The 12,812-nt window shown below is 43.5% G+C and overlaps 1 protein-coding gene across 5 annotated transcripts in view; it reads left to right on the top strand.

Moving 5' to 3' along the window:
• The first annotated feature begins 11,495 nt into the window (after window positions 1–11,495).
• LOC118586386 (myomegalin-like) overlaps window positions 11,496–12,812 on the top strand; it is a 197,489-nt gene continuing 196,172 nt past the window's right edge. For 3 of the 5 annotated variants that reach the window (XM_036191569.1, XM_036191574.1, XM_036191565.1), the window contains exon 1: window positions 11,496–12,101. In XM_036191569.1, the coding sequence (XP_036047462.1) occupies window positions 11,914–12,101 (188 nt within the window). In that variant the 5' untranslated portion in view covers window positions 11,496–11,913. The remainder of the gene's footprint in view (window positions 12,102–12,812) is intronic. The other 2 variants (XM_036191570.1, XM_036191567.1) reach the window with 1 other exon arrangement.

Raw genomic sequence — 12,812 nt, 5'->3', positions numbered from 1 at the left:
TACAACCACCGCAACTTTAGTTCCGCTGTCTTTCCTCCTCCCTCCTACTAGCCAAGTCCCTCCCACTTTTGTGATTTTCTTTTCTTTTCTTTTCTTTTCTTTTCTTTTCTTTTCTTTTCTTTTCTTTTCTTTTCTTTTCTTTTCTTTTCTTTTCTTTTCTTTTCTTTTCTTTTCTTTTCTTTTCCTTTCCTTTCTTTTCTTTTCTTTTCTTTTCTTTTTTTGCTTTCACTAAGTCGAGTCTCTTGAAGGGGCGTGGCACCCAAGCTAAAACAATTTTCTAGTTTTTTCACACTTGAAGTGTTTGAAAGGCTAGAAAGGTAACTGAGAGCGAATTTTTACACGAACGGAGTGCTAAGCAACTAAATAGCTATATGTTTTTAGATTTTTTTAAAAGATTTATTTATTTATTATGTATACAGCATGTATGACTGCATGCCAGAAGAGGGCACCAGATCTCATTACAGATGATTGTGAGCCACCCTGTGGTTGCTGGGAATTGAACTCAGGACCTCTGGAAGAGCAGCCGGTGCTCTTAACCGCTGAGCCATCTCTCCAGCCCCTAGATTTTTTTTTTTTTTTTTTTTACAGAAAATTTCATGTATAATAGTTTTTACGTTTGTGTATGTCTCGACAGAGCTTTTTTTTTGAGGGGTTTTCTGGGTTGAGTGTTGATGCTGTCACAAGGTTCTTAAACAGTTTGTGGCAAGAAATCAGCAAATAGAGTCTGGAGAGACGGCTCAGGGGTCAAGAGCACTGTTTGCTCTTCCAGAGGACAGAAGTTCGACTCCCAGCACCCACAAGGTGGTTCACAACGATCTGTAATTCCAATTCCAGGGAGCTCCAACGCTTTCTTCTGGCTTCTACAGCCTCTTCATGCACGTGATACGAAGACATAAGTGGAGGTGAAACACCCATACCCAAGAAATTTTTAAAAAGAGTTCAGCAAATACACATTCTATAAAGAACAAGAATTGCATAGGTCCTTCAGGCTCCCCAAATCTAGGCTCTCAGCTGCCTCTGTCATGGTATATAAAGGGTAATCTTACCAGGCTTTCCAATGACTTGATTTTCACTTGCTTTTGAACCTCTAGACAACTACTTTGAAGGAGGGATCCTCATCTCTTTGTTCTTTGGTGTCCTCATCTGTATGAAAGGGATATTCTTAGTCCCTTAAGGTTTTTTGTGTCTATTAAATGTGAACATGTAGGTACAAGTGTTTTGTAAGTTAAAAAATGAAATAATATGAATTTATTTATTACATTAGTAACAACTATTCTTTGTTAAATGTTTATAGTTAGTCATGAATATTTGTAAATTTAATCAAACAGCCCAGTAAAATTTGTTAGTTGAAGGCTGCCACTTTATGGTTTGGGAAGCTGTAGGAAAGGATTTTTTTCAAGGTCACACAGCTAGCAGCGATGTGAACTTGAGTTGAGCTCAGGTTGGCCTAGAACTCACGTATAGTACATGCCGGCCTTGGAGTCACAATTGCTTTCTGCTTCAGCTTGCCACATGCTGGGATTACAGGGGTGAGCCACCACCCCTGGGTTCTTTCTTTAACCTATAGATATAGGTTAAATAATATATGCTTTTGTTACAATTTAAATTACCTCCAGCAATTATTCCAAATTATTCATGAGGCTTTTGAGTTAAAACTCAATGAAACCCTGTGATTGACTCCATAATGAAAGATGAAGAATTGGATAGATAAGAGAAAAAAAAAAACTAATGGTACTATTAACAAAAACAATGTGGAGTAGAAAGAAATTTGGGTGTGAATAATGTTTGATTTGGTAGAGTCATAATATATTTAAAATAGTCTACAGCTATTATCTCTAACTTCTACCTTTCATCAACAAAGATATGCCTTCTACCACAATCTCAATGATTGTCATCCATCCTGATAGAACGATTCTAGTAGTAGGGACTTAATAACAATTATTTCCAATAAGGCCACTTCCATGTGAGTCAGAGAAACAGAGCAAAACATAGTAGGCATGTATAGAGAAGCTGGCTTGGAGTGGGAGTCTCAGCCTTGTTTTCATTTGTGACTCTCAGCTTTTCCCAAGACTCGTGTGCGTATTGCCTGTATGTTTATCAGACTCCATTGCTTCTTTTAAATGTATTTTAATTTTTATGTTAGCATGTAGAACAATGGATTTAATTATGGTGTTCTCATGAGTGTATGCCATTTATCATTGTTTCCTTATGATAAATTCCACTCCTCTTGCTTAGGCTACTTGGAGTTAATTTTAGTTACAAAATTTCTTTATAGGGTGAAATCCCATCCCCACTCCTACCCTAGGGCTGAAGAACCAACCCAGACCTTACACAAACCAGGCAAATGCTCTACTGCTGAACTACACAACTCCAGCCTTCTACCAACCATCTCATGAAACAATATTTATACTCACACCCCTTATGTTTTCCTTTTAAACATACTGCATGATCCTGGTGCCCTCCACCACTGGAGTTGTTATTCCAAAAGGGGGTGTGGTTCTCTTAGATTGCTCAATACAACCTAGAAAAGCTATTGCTGTATCTGATCAGACACTCAGACCTTAGGGACTCTGGAATCTGAGTCACTTTTGCTTCTGACTCTGTGCATTGTCCCATTCACATCTGGGATTGCCTTGCTCTTTGATCCTCTGAGCAACACAGAGCTCTGTAACAATGAGCAACCCTGTGCTAGGTACAGGGAAAGCCCTCCTTGACCATTTTACACTGAATAACAACAACAAAAAACTAATTGCTAAAGTTCATCTTTATCCTTGACCTAACAATACACAATGTTTTGAAATGAATAAAATTCCAGAACCTTGGTGGTGAGAATTGGGGAAGACAGTGGAATGAATCATAGATAGCGATGTCAGAGAATTCTTAAATCTTAAAAAACACACATGCTATGGAATGTCTTTCTGTATGCTGTGAATATGTGTTGCCCTGATTGGTTGATAAATAAAGCTGCTGGCCTACAGAGAGTCAGGTTATAGCAAGGCAGGAAATCCAAGAAAGAGACAGGAAGAAGAAAGGCAGAGGCAGAGGAGATACCAGCCTGAGACTGAAGGAATAACATGCCAGCAGATGAGTAAGCCACGGAACACATGGCAAAACATAGATGAATAGAAATGGGTTAATTTAAGGTATAAGAGCAGGCCAGCAAGAAGCCTGCCATAGGTCATGCAATTGGTAATTAATATAAGCTTCTGAATAATTATTTTATAAGTGGCTGTGGGACTGTGGGCTGAGTGTGAACAGAGAAACGTAGGACTGTGGAGCTGGGCAGAACCAGAGAAACCTTCCAACTACATACACACATCAAATTAAATTAACTCATATTAAGCTACTGTAATAGCTGGTTTTGTATGTCAACTTGACATGGGCTAGAGTTATCAGAGAAGAAGGAGCCTCAGTTGAGGAAATACCTCTATGAGATTGAGCTGTAAGGTGTTTTCTCAGTTAGTGATCAATGGAGCAGAGCCCAGGCCATTGTGGGTAGTGCCATCCCTAAACTATTGGTCCTGGGTTTAATAACAAAGCAGGCTGAGCAAGTCAAGGGAAGCAAGCCAGTAAGCAGCACCCCTCCATGGCCTATGCATCAGCTTCTGCCTCCAGGTTCCAACCCTACTTGAGTTCCTGTTCTGACTTCCTCCAATGATGGACTATGTGTAAGCCAAATAAACCCTTTCCTCCCCAACTTGCCTTTTGGTTATGGTTTCAGTTGAAGCAATAGAAACCCTAATTAAGATAGAAATTAGTACCAGGGGCTAGAATATTGTTGTGATAGGCCTGACCATGTTTTTTGTTTGGAGGAATTTGGATGTTGGGTTAGAAAAGCAATGGAATGCTTTAAGCACTGCTTAATGGGCCATACTGGTAGGAGCATGGAAGACAGTGGTGCTGAGGATGATCTGAACTGTGGGGAACTGGCTCAAGAGGTTTCAGAGAAGAATTTTAGTATGTTGCCTAGAGATTGTCCTTGTGATATTTTGGTGAAGAGTATGTCTGCTTTTTGACCTAGTCTGAAGAGTCTGCTTGAGGCTAAAGTGAAGAGATTTGGATTAATTCCACCAGCAGAGGAAATCTTAAAACAACCTAATGTAGACTCTGTCATGTGGTTACTAATGTTAACTCTAATGAAAATGAGCAAACTGAGAAAGTAAAATTACAAAATGTATAATTTGAGGAGAAAAGGAGCACCAGGAAGTAGAATGGAGCTTAGTTCTGTGTTCAAGGAGATAAACAGATTAAGAAATGGAATAAAGGGAGTGGTGACTTCAGGGTAATATCCTGCCCAGCTAAATTTGTCTTTTGAAACAGGATCTCATATAGCTTAGGCTGGCTTTAAACTTACACTATAGCTGAGGATCATCTTTAACTCCTGTTCCACCAACCCCCACCTCCTAGGATGGATCTCATCAAAGGGCTTAGATTTTTCTCTCATAGTATTTTAGATGACTGCAGTTAGAAAGCAAAGGGGCTGGAGAGATGCTCAGTGGTTAAGAGCACTGGCTGCTTTTCCAGAGGACCTGGGTTCAATTCCCAGCATCTGCAAACAAATCTGTAACTCCAGTTCTTGGGAATCCAATGCCCTCTTCTGGCCTCCATGGAATGCATGTAATGTATAGTCAAACATAGTGGCCAACACTGCATACATAGAAAATACATCTTTTTTTTTTTTTTTTTTAAAGTGTGATGCATGGTGGAAGATAGCAAAGCACTGCCCTATGGCTTGGGGCAGCGGGTACCACTACAAAGAACAAATATGTAATGGAGAGGCAGCAAAGATAGAAAAACCAAGTGGTCATAGCGCTATGGAGAGGGGCAGAACTGGAGACATAATGGCAGTGATAGGTGAAAAGAGAGGGCCAAAGTCTGCTTGCTGGCATTGCCCAGTACGGTCAGCCAGATGTTGTGCAACAGCCTGGAGCTTAAGCAGACACAGACTCAGCCCTCAACCTGCCCTTTGTCTGCAGGATCTCCCTGGCTCTGGACAAAAGAGGCCAGAGAGGAGGAAAGTTTCACTGACTGGATTGGACCTCCTCAAAGGACCACTGTAGCCCTGCGTTGTTGGTGTCTGTGGTCTATGTTGCTGCTCCAGGCCATGATGAAACCTGAGATCCATGTGGATGTATGCAGTCTGTGCCTCTGTCTGGTACCTTGATGATGTCCTTGGGCTTTCCTGCCTGGGAAAGCCTGATGGGAGTGGCCTGTGTAGTCATTTGGGCTGCTGCCGGATGTGAGATTCCATCATCATCATCATCATCATCATCATCATCATAATAATAATAACAATAACAAAAACTTTAAAAAAGCATGATGTACACAGTTACCAACCTTGGTGGTGCTGCGGGACATTCTGTATGTTAAATGTGTTGCTCTGACTGGTTAATAAATAAAACACTGATTGGCCAGTAGCCAGTCAGGAAGTATAGGCAGGAAAAGGAGAGAGGAGAATTCTGGGAAGTGGAAGGCTGAGGCAGAGACATGCTGCCAGCCGCCGCCATGACAAGCAACTTGTAAAGTACCGGTAAGACACGAGCCATGTGCTAAGATATAGATTTATAGAAATGGGTTAATTTAATATATAAGAACTAGATAACAAGGAGCCTGCTGTGGCCATACAGTCTGGAAGCAACATAAGTCTCTGTGTGTTTACTCGGTTGGGTCTAAGCAGCTGTGGGACTGGCGGGTGAGAGATATTTGTTCTGACCATGGGTCAGAAAGGACTGGAGAAAACCTCAGCTACATGGTGGTGTGCATTTTACTTTTCACATTTGTTTGTCTGTATGTTTGCTCGTTTATAATAGTGTGTGTACATGTGTGCACATGCTTGGGCAAGTGAACTTGTTGGGGGATCAGTTCTCTCCTTTTTACCATGTGGGCTCCAGGGATTGAACTCAGGTCATCAGGCTTGGCAGCAAGTGTGCCTTATCCACTGAGCCATCTTGTTAGCCTCTTGCCTACTTTTGAGTGTGAATGTCTACTCACATCATATATATGTGTGTATATCTATCTATCTATATATCTCTATCTCTATATCATCTATCTATCTATCTATCTACCTGCCTATCATTAGTTTGCCTAAGTGTCTGTGCTTGCAAAACCAATTGTTATCACCTATTTTACTAAGTGGATTATGAAGTGCTCTATCATTTTTTTTTATGTTTCTTCAGTAAATCTTCTTTTGAAAATATAATATATATCGTTTTGGCACCTTGTGCATGCTAAATATGTGCTCTTCCACTAAGATACAACCAGGGCCTGGATATAAGTGTCATTTAAATAATTTTAAAGTTATCCTTTCTATAATCCACTTTGGAATTTGGGTCTTTCAGCTGTTTAATATCTGATAAGACTCAACACTAACTGTGGCCTAAAGGACTTTGGTTTTTATTTCTTATCATCATTATCAAGCCTACTATTTTCCACGTCCTTATTTCCGGTACTCAGAACTAACTAGGCTGATGTCTTGGGTTAGTGATGTTAGTGATACAGTTTCCATATGTCCCTCCCCATTTCCAGCCCCTCCCCCCCCCCAGGCCCCCAACCCAACAACCCACGCACATCTCCTGGAGCTGTTGGGCATATGAAACCAGCCACATGGTCAAATGGTCTGTTGTAACTGGAGAGCTGTCCTCGACAAATTTATGAACTGAAACTGCCTTTACTATTTCTGGTAGATATTCATCTTTTGTCTTACTAGAGGTTTCCTGAAATTCCAGAGTCTGAGAGGCCCATTTTCTTTCCCCATGTGTAGAAAATGCTGGTCTTGATATCCTCAAATACTGCTTCTAGGACATCCTCTTGCCTCTCTTTCAGGTATAGAAATTACATATATCTTAGACCCTTTAACTGTGTTAAGTTAATCCCTTGGTTTTTTTTTTTTTTTTTTTTAGCCTCTGCCCTTCAGCTTAGGTGGAGCTATAATTCAGATCACTAATCCTGACTTCTGCTATACTCACTGTTAGGAAATACAGCAAAGGGGTCTGTGATAGCCACTTTTCTGTTGCTATGATAAACCCATGACCAAGGCAACTTACAGAAATAAGGGTTTGTTTTGGATTGTGGATAAGCCATTATGGCAGTAAAATACGGCAGCAGGTGGCAGGCATGGTAGCAGGAGCAGAAACTGAGATCTCACATCTTTGACAGGAAGCATGAAACAGAGAGAACTAACTAGAAATGTTATGAGTCTTTAAATTCTCAAAACCTGCCCCAGTGACGTACTTCCTCCAGCAAGGCCACACCTCCTCAACCTCCCCAAACAGTGCCATGAACTGGAAGTACTCAAATGCCTGGACCGATGGGGGACAGCTCATTCAAACCACCACAGATTCTTGTCCTCAATTGTGTTTAGTCTTAGAAAGTCTGTCTATTATTATATTATTATAGTTTTCAGTTGTATGTTGAAACAAGTGGTCCATCTTTTCATTTTTTCTCCATCTTTTCTTCTAGTTTTTTAAGCCTAAGTATTTAAGCTACCTGTCAACTCTAATGCCTGGCTCTTTTGGTTAAAGCCCTCTCTTAATGTTTAATCATTTGGATCTGACTTTTAGTACGGCTCACAATTTTTTATTGGATTTGGACAGTGATATGAAAAATGGAGAGGCTTTGGCTAATATTCCCTGCCTTTGAATGGTGACTTTTAGTACGGCTGACAATTTTATATTGCAATTGGACAGTGATAGGAAAAATAGAGAGGCTTTGGCTAATATTCTCTGTCTTCTGGGAGGTAGAAAGAATACTTAGTAGACCACTCTGATCCTGCAAATGTTTGGTTTCAAGCTATGTCACATCTGTTCTCTTTTAGTATCATTGTGCCCTTATTCCAAGAACATGGTCCTTTGGTGGCCTTGGTTGCAAGATCTGGTGTATCTACACTTTGAGGCTTGAAGTCCAACTTCCGTTGCGAGCTAAAATTGTGTTTAGCTCACTAGACTCTGAGCTGCTGTTTTCTGGTGGGTTTCTTGGTAACTTTTTCATGCATGCCAAGTTTAGTCATAAGGTAAACAAACCACTAGCTTAGTGAGGATTTTTATCTATATTCATGACCTCTTTTTCCACACTTTTCACCTTTCTGGGAGCATGTCTGCAGTCCCAGCCACTTTGGCTGCCCTGGGATTTAGCCTTTTACTCAGCCTGGGGATGCTGTTGTCTTTTACCTGAGCTCTGTTATGTTGTGCCTCAGTTTGAAAATCCCCTGGAAATAGGAAGCCCAGCATCAACTAAATACTTGTGCATCACTGTGTAAATATCACAGTGTCATGTTCTGCCTGCACTGGTCACATCTCAATGCCTGCAAATACAGATCATGCACAAAATGGTATGTAATTCTTACGCACAATTACTACTTCCTGTATATTATTCAGTTCCTTCCTTCCCATGGTGAAGGGGTTAATTTGATGCAATTCCGCCATCTTGGCTGGAGTAGGAAGTCATAATACTAGCTTTGGAGTTTTCAACAGTTTCACCAAAACTGTTTATCTGCCTCAGTTACAAAAACTGGCATAGTCTCTTTCCATTATGGAATTCAGTTCTTTTAAATTTGTGTATTAGGCAAAACCTATCACTGAGCAGAACCAAATTGTGAGCATCTGGAATCCAAATCCATGATCAAAATAGGTAATCTATAAATCTAGAGTCCTGTGGTGGAGGTGGTTCCTCAGCCTGTTTGTAGATAGGCCACATAAATCCCCTTTCAGCCCGACCACTCACAGTCATCGTGACCACTCACAGTCATCGTGCTTAGCCCCGAAGACGGTAAGAGTGTTAGTTGCATAGAATAAGTGGAGTGGCACCTCGTGAAATCTGATGCCAACATCACAATTTCTTTTGGGCCTTGAAGCTAAATTCTTTGAGGGGAATAAAAAATGGCTTGGGGAAATGGATGGACCTGGCATGGTCTTTTGCAGAACAACCGTAATTTAAGCAGTAAGGTTAGAAGCCTGTGTGCAGAGCTGGACTTGGTACAGTGGTAGCTGTTCTGTGCCACCGTGCTGGGCCTTACACAGGTGCTAGGGACCTGAACCCATGCCTTCATGCTTATGCACTGAGCCATCTCCTCAGCCTCCGGCATCTTATATCATGTGAGAAAAAAAAGAGACAGTAGAGATCCAGTTGACACTTGGATACTTAAAGCTTTACATTTGCATAAATTTTGAACATTTGGATTGATTTTATATGCCCACATTGTTAAAACTTCTCTTTTTCAACTGGGTGGTGGTGATGCATGCCTTTAATCCCGGCACTCAAGAGGCAGAGGCAGCTGGATCTCTGTGAGTTTGAGGCCAGCTTGGTCTACAAAGTGAGTCCAAGATAGCCAGGGCTACACAGAGAAAACCTATCTCCAAAAACCAAAAAAGAAATAAAAGGGGGGGGGCTTATTTTTTCATGTTATTTCACAGTCTTTTGTCCTTATCGTCCCTGCTGCCAGGGACCCCACTCACACAGTTGCTCTGTGCCCACTTCTTTCTAGCCCCACGTGGAAGTCCTGAAGGACTAGGAAAACATGGCAACAGGCGCATGACAAACTTCTTTTTCTTCTCTGCTAGGAACTGAACCCAAGATCTCATGCATGTTAGGCAGGAACTCTTCTTTCCTTGAGCTGCACTCCCATTTTGACAAGTTATTTCCTTTCAGTTTTGTAACCATCTTAAATCACAGCTGTGAAAACATCTAGTTCTTATTTTATGTACTAACTCCCTAAAGTTAACCAAGCCATGTGGTTTTCCTTTTCAGTCTTATTAGCTAGTGCTGTGTAAAAGGTTTCTTCTAATACATGACTCAGTGAATGAAACCGAGCCAAAGAAACCCATTGCAGAAAACCAGTCTGAAGAACAGCAGGCAATTGGGAGCATGGACAGCAAGTGAAACAATGTGTGAAAGCAAATTGCAGGAAAAAACCGGGGAAAGGCTTGTCAGAAACAGGAGGGTGCTTGGGGGATGGGAGACTGAGCGTGCTGATGGCACACAGATGGAGGTAATGGACACGAGCAGTAGGAGACACAGACTAGAAGATATCACTTCGAACCCCCCTGGTTGAGAAGGTGAGGTAAACAACCCAGATAAGACAGATTGGAAAAGGCCAAGAAGGAAGATAGAGATTAAGACCCTTGAAAGAGAGAAGAATGAGGTTCCCAATAATTTCGTTTTCTGGAGGCAGCTGCCACCACGCTGGGGAGGATCAGTTAAAGATAAAGATGAGTAATGGAGAATTAGAGGCGGCGGTGGTGTATGTGAGAGAGCTGTATCTCCACTGATAGCATTCAGGTCTGTGTCTCTGGTAGCTGGGTACCTGATAGGGCCGAGATTAAAAGCCAGAACACTGAACCACAGCAGATTTTGGAGAAAGGGTGGGTTACGATGAGTTCACTTTTGTCCAGGTTGAGTCCACCAGGCCCGATGGCCACTGTCTAAGAACTTTTCCATCCACAGTGCACATCTACAAAGACAAACGTGGCTTGCCCATAGGCCTGGTGCTATACAGGAGAGTACGGCAGAAGCATTCAGCTTTGTTGGAGGTTATATAGCTTGTCTCTGTTCTTCAGGGAGAGGTGTGGGATATAAGAAATAGGCTGCTGGAATGGCCGCTGAGTGATGATTTAGTTAACCTATGTGTGTTTGTTGGTGCTGGAGATTGACCCCAGGGCCTTGCACATGCTATAGGAATGCTTACCCCTGAGTTATATCCCTGTCGCATTTCATTTTGTTTTGAGACAGACTGGCCTTGAGATTCTGATCCTTTACTGACTCAACCTTCCTTGTAGTTGGGATTACAACCATAAACCAATATGCCTTGATAACATGTTTTGTCTCACTATGCAACCCTGGCTGTCCTGGAACTTACTTTGTTGCCCAGGCTGGCCGGGAATTCACAGAGATCCACTTGCCTCTGCCTTCAGGGGCAGGCATTAACGGCACGCACCACCTTGCCTCTGTGTGTGTGTGTGTGTGTGTGTGTGTGTGTGTGTGTGTGTGTGTGGTGTTGTTGTTGTTTGTTTGTTTGCTTGCTTATTTTTAGATGACAACATTCACTTGGCCTGATGGGAGATACTATTTTCTATGAGTTCTTAGAAAATGACCATCAGAAAATCCCAACTGAAAGAAAAATTGTAACTGTTCAGGAAGCTCCCTCCCTCCCCCTCCCCAACCAAAGAGAAAATTGAAGAAAAGAAGATTCTAGGAGATGAGGGACTGGGGCAAAGAAGAAAAGAGGTTAAGTTAACCAAGAAGCTGGAGCAGTGTGCTGAGGACTCAGTAGCAAGAAACAGCTTAAAATATAAAAGGGAACGAAAGAACCAGGAAAGTAGGTAGAAGTGTGAGGACAGGAGGAACTTAAAAAAGCGCCTATTTATTTATTTGTTTGTTTGTTTATATTTCGTGTGTGTGTGTGTGTGTGTGTGTGTGTGTGTACACGCGCGCGCGCGCGCGTGCGCGCGCATGCATAGGTCAGAGGATAACTTGAGGATGTCAGTTCTTACCTATCATGTGGGTTCACGTCATAGGGTTTAGCAGCAAGTGCCCTTATTACCCCCTGGGCCATCTCGCCCATCAGGGACTTCTTTAAGCTTAGAAACTGGGGAAGGTGACATTGGAGTGCATAGTACGAGGAGGCAGTAGTGAGGTCTGGGAATGACAAGACTGCCAGGCTGAGGTCTCAGATGGAGAGAGAAGCTGAGATGCTGGAGGATGCAGGGCAGCTAGCGTCTGTAGCGGAGGGACCAAATCGTCTGGGCGGAGCAATTGACAGGCAGCCCCGCGGGAGGCCGAACCTGGCCGCGTCTCCGCCACAGCCGCAGCTTCTGGAGTAGATGCTCATCCACGCCGGAAGGATGCTCCTGGGCAGCCAGTGAAACCAAGGGAACCCAAGCAGAAACCATAGTTAGGGCGCAGTGCCCAGGCCTGGGACCCATGAAGCGCACGGACAGCGAGTCCATCTGTCACCATGCGCAGCCGCCGCCGCCCTGCTGGGCTCACCACGCACCTCGCCAGGCCCCGTGGCGGCCCCCCAGCCGGGAACGACGACCCCCAGAGCGGGCCGGGAGCTGGGCGGTGGCGGCAGAGGAAGAGGAGGCAGCCTCGGCAGCACCCTGGATGAGGTGAGGAACGGGCAGCTTCGGCCGCTGAAGCCTGGGAAAGCTGTGGTGCAGGGGTGCTGGTGTGCAGGGGTGCTGGTGCGCAGTGAGCAGTACGGGGCTGGGATCCTGGCGGGAGGATCCGCACTCTCAAGAGAGGTTGTCACCCTGTGACAATTGCTGGGTAAGGTTAGGCGGGCACGCAAGAGATGGGGGTTCCCAGGAGCAAATAAGACCGGCAAGACAGGGCTGGGTAGAGCAGGAAGAAAGGTGTGGTGCTGATGCCCAGGAGAAAGCATGGGAATCTAGGTCTCTATCCTAAGGTCTTTGCTTGATCTGCGCTGGTGCAGGTGAGGTAGGAGGCAACGCCTGCTGAGCTGAGCCAAAGGAGATGACTCAGAAGCTATGCCAGTACGGAAACCTTAGGGGCGTTCGCAGAGACCCCGGATCTTTGCTTTTACCTCCTCTGCAGCGCTGGAGCCCAGCCTGGGCCTGTCAGCTGAATACTCTGGTCCGGCTAGCTCTATCTGAACCCAGACCCTTCCTCGGCTCTGGCCTAGAACACACCCGGTAGATTAGGCCCCGTGTTCTTCATGTAGCAACAGCAAAATGAAAATCTGTCGTGTTAATGTTTCCAGGAGAAGGGACAGATTGTACGGCTGCCGTTTATTAAGTAAGCATGTCTTTGTCATGGAATATTTAGTACTTTTCCCCCGTCGTGGGAAGCTGGTACTT

This window comes from Onychomys torridus, chromosome 6 (genome assembly GCF_903995425.1).
Source record: "Onychomys torridus chromosome 6, mOncTor1.1, whole genome shotgun sequence".
Lineage (NCBI taxonomy): Eukaryota > Metazoa > Chordata > Mammalia > Rodentia > Cricetidae > Onychomys > Onychomys torridus.
This window is presented reverse-complemented; position numbering and strand designations above follow the sequence as displayed.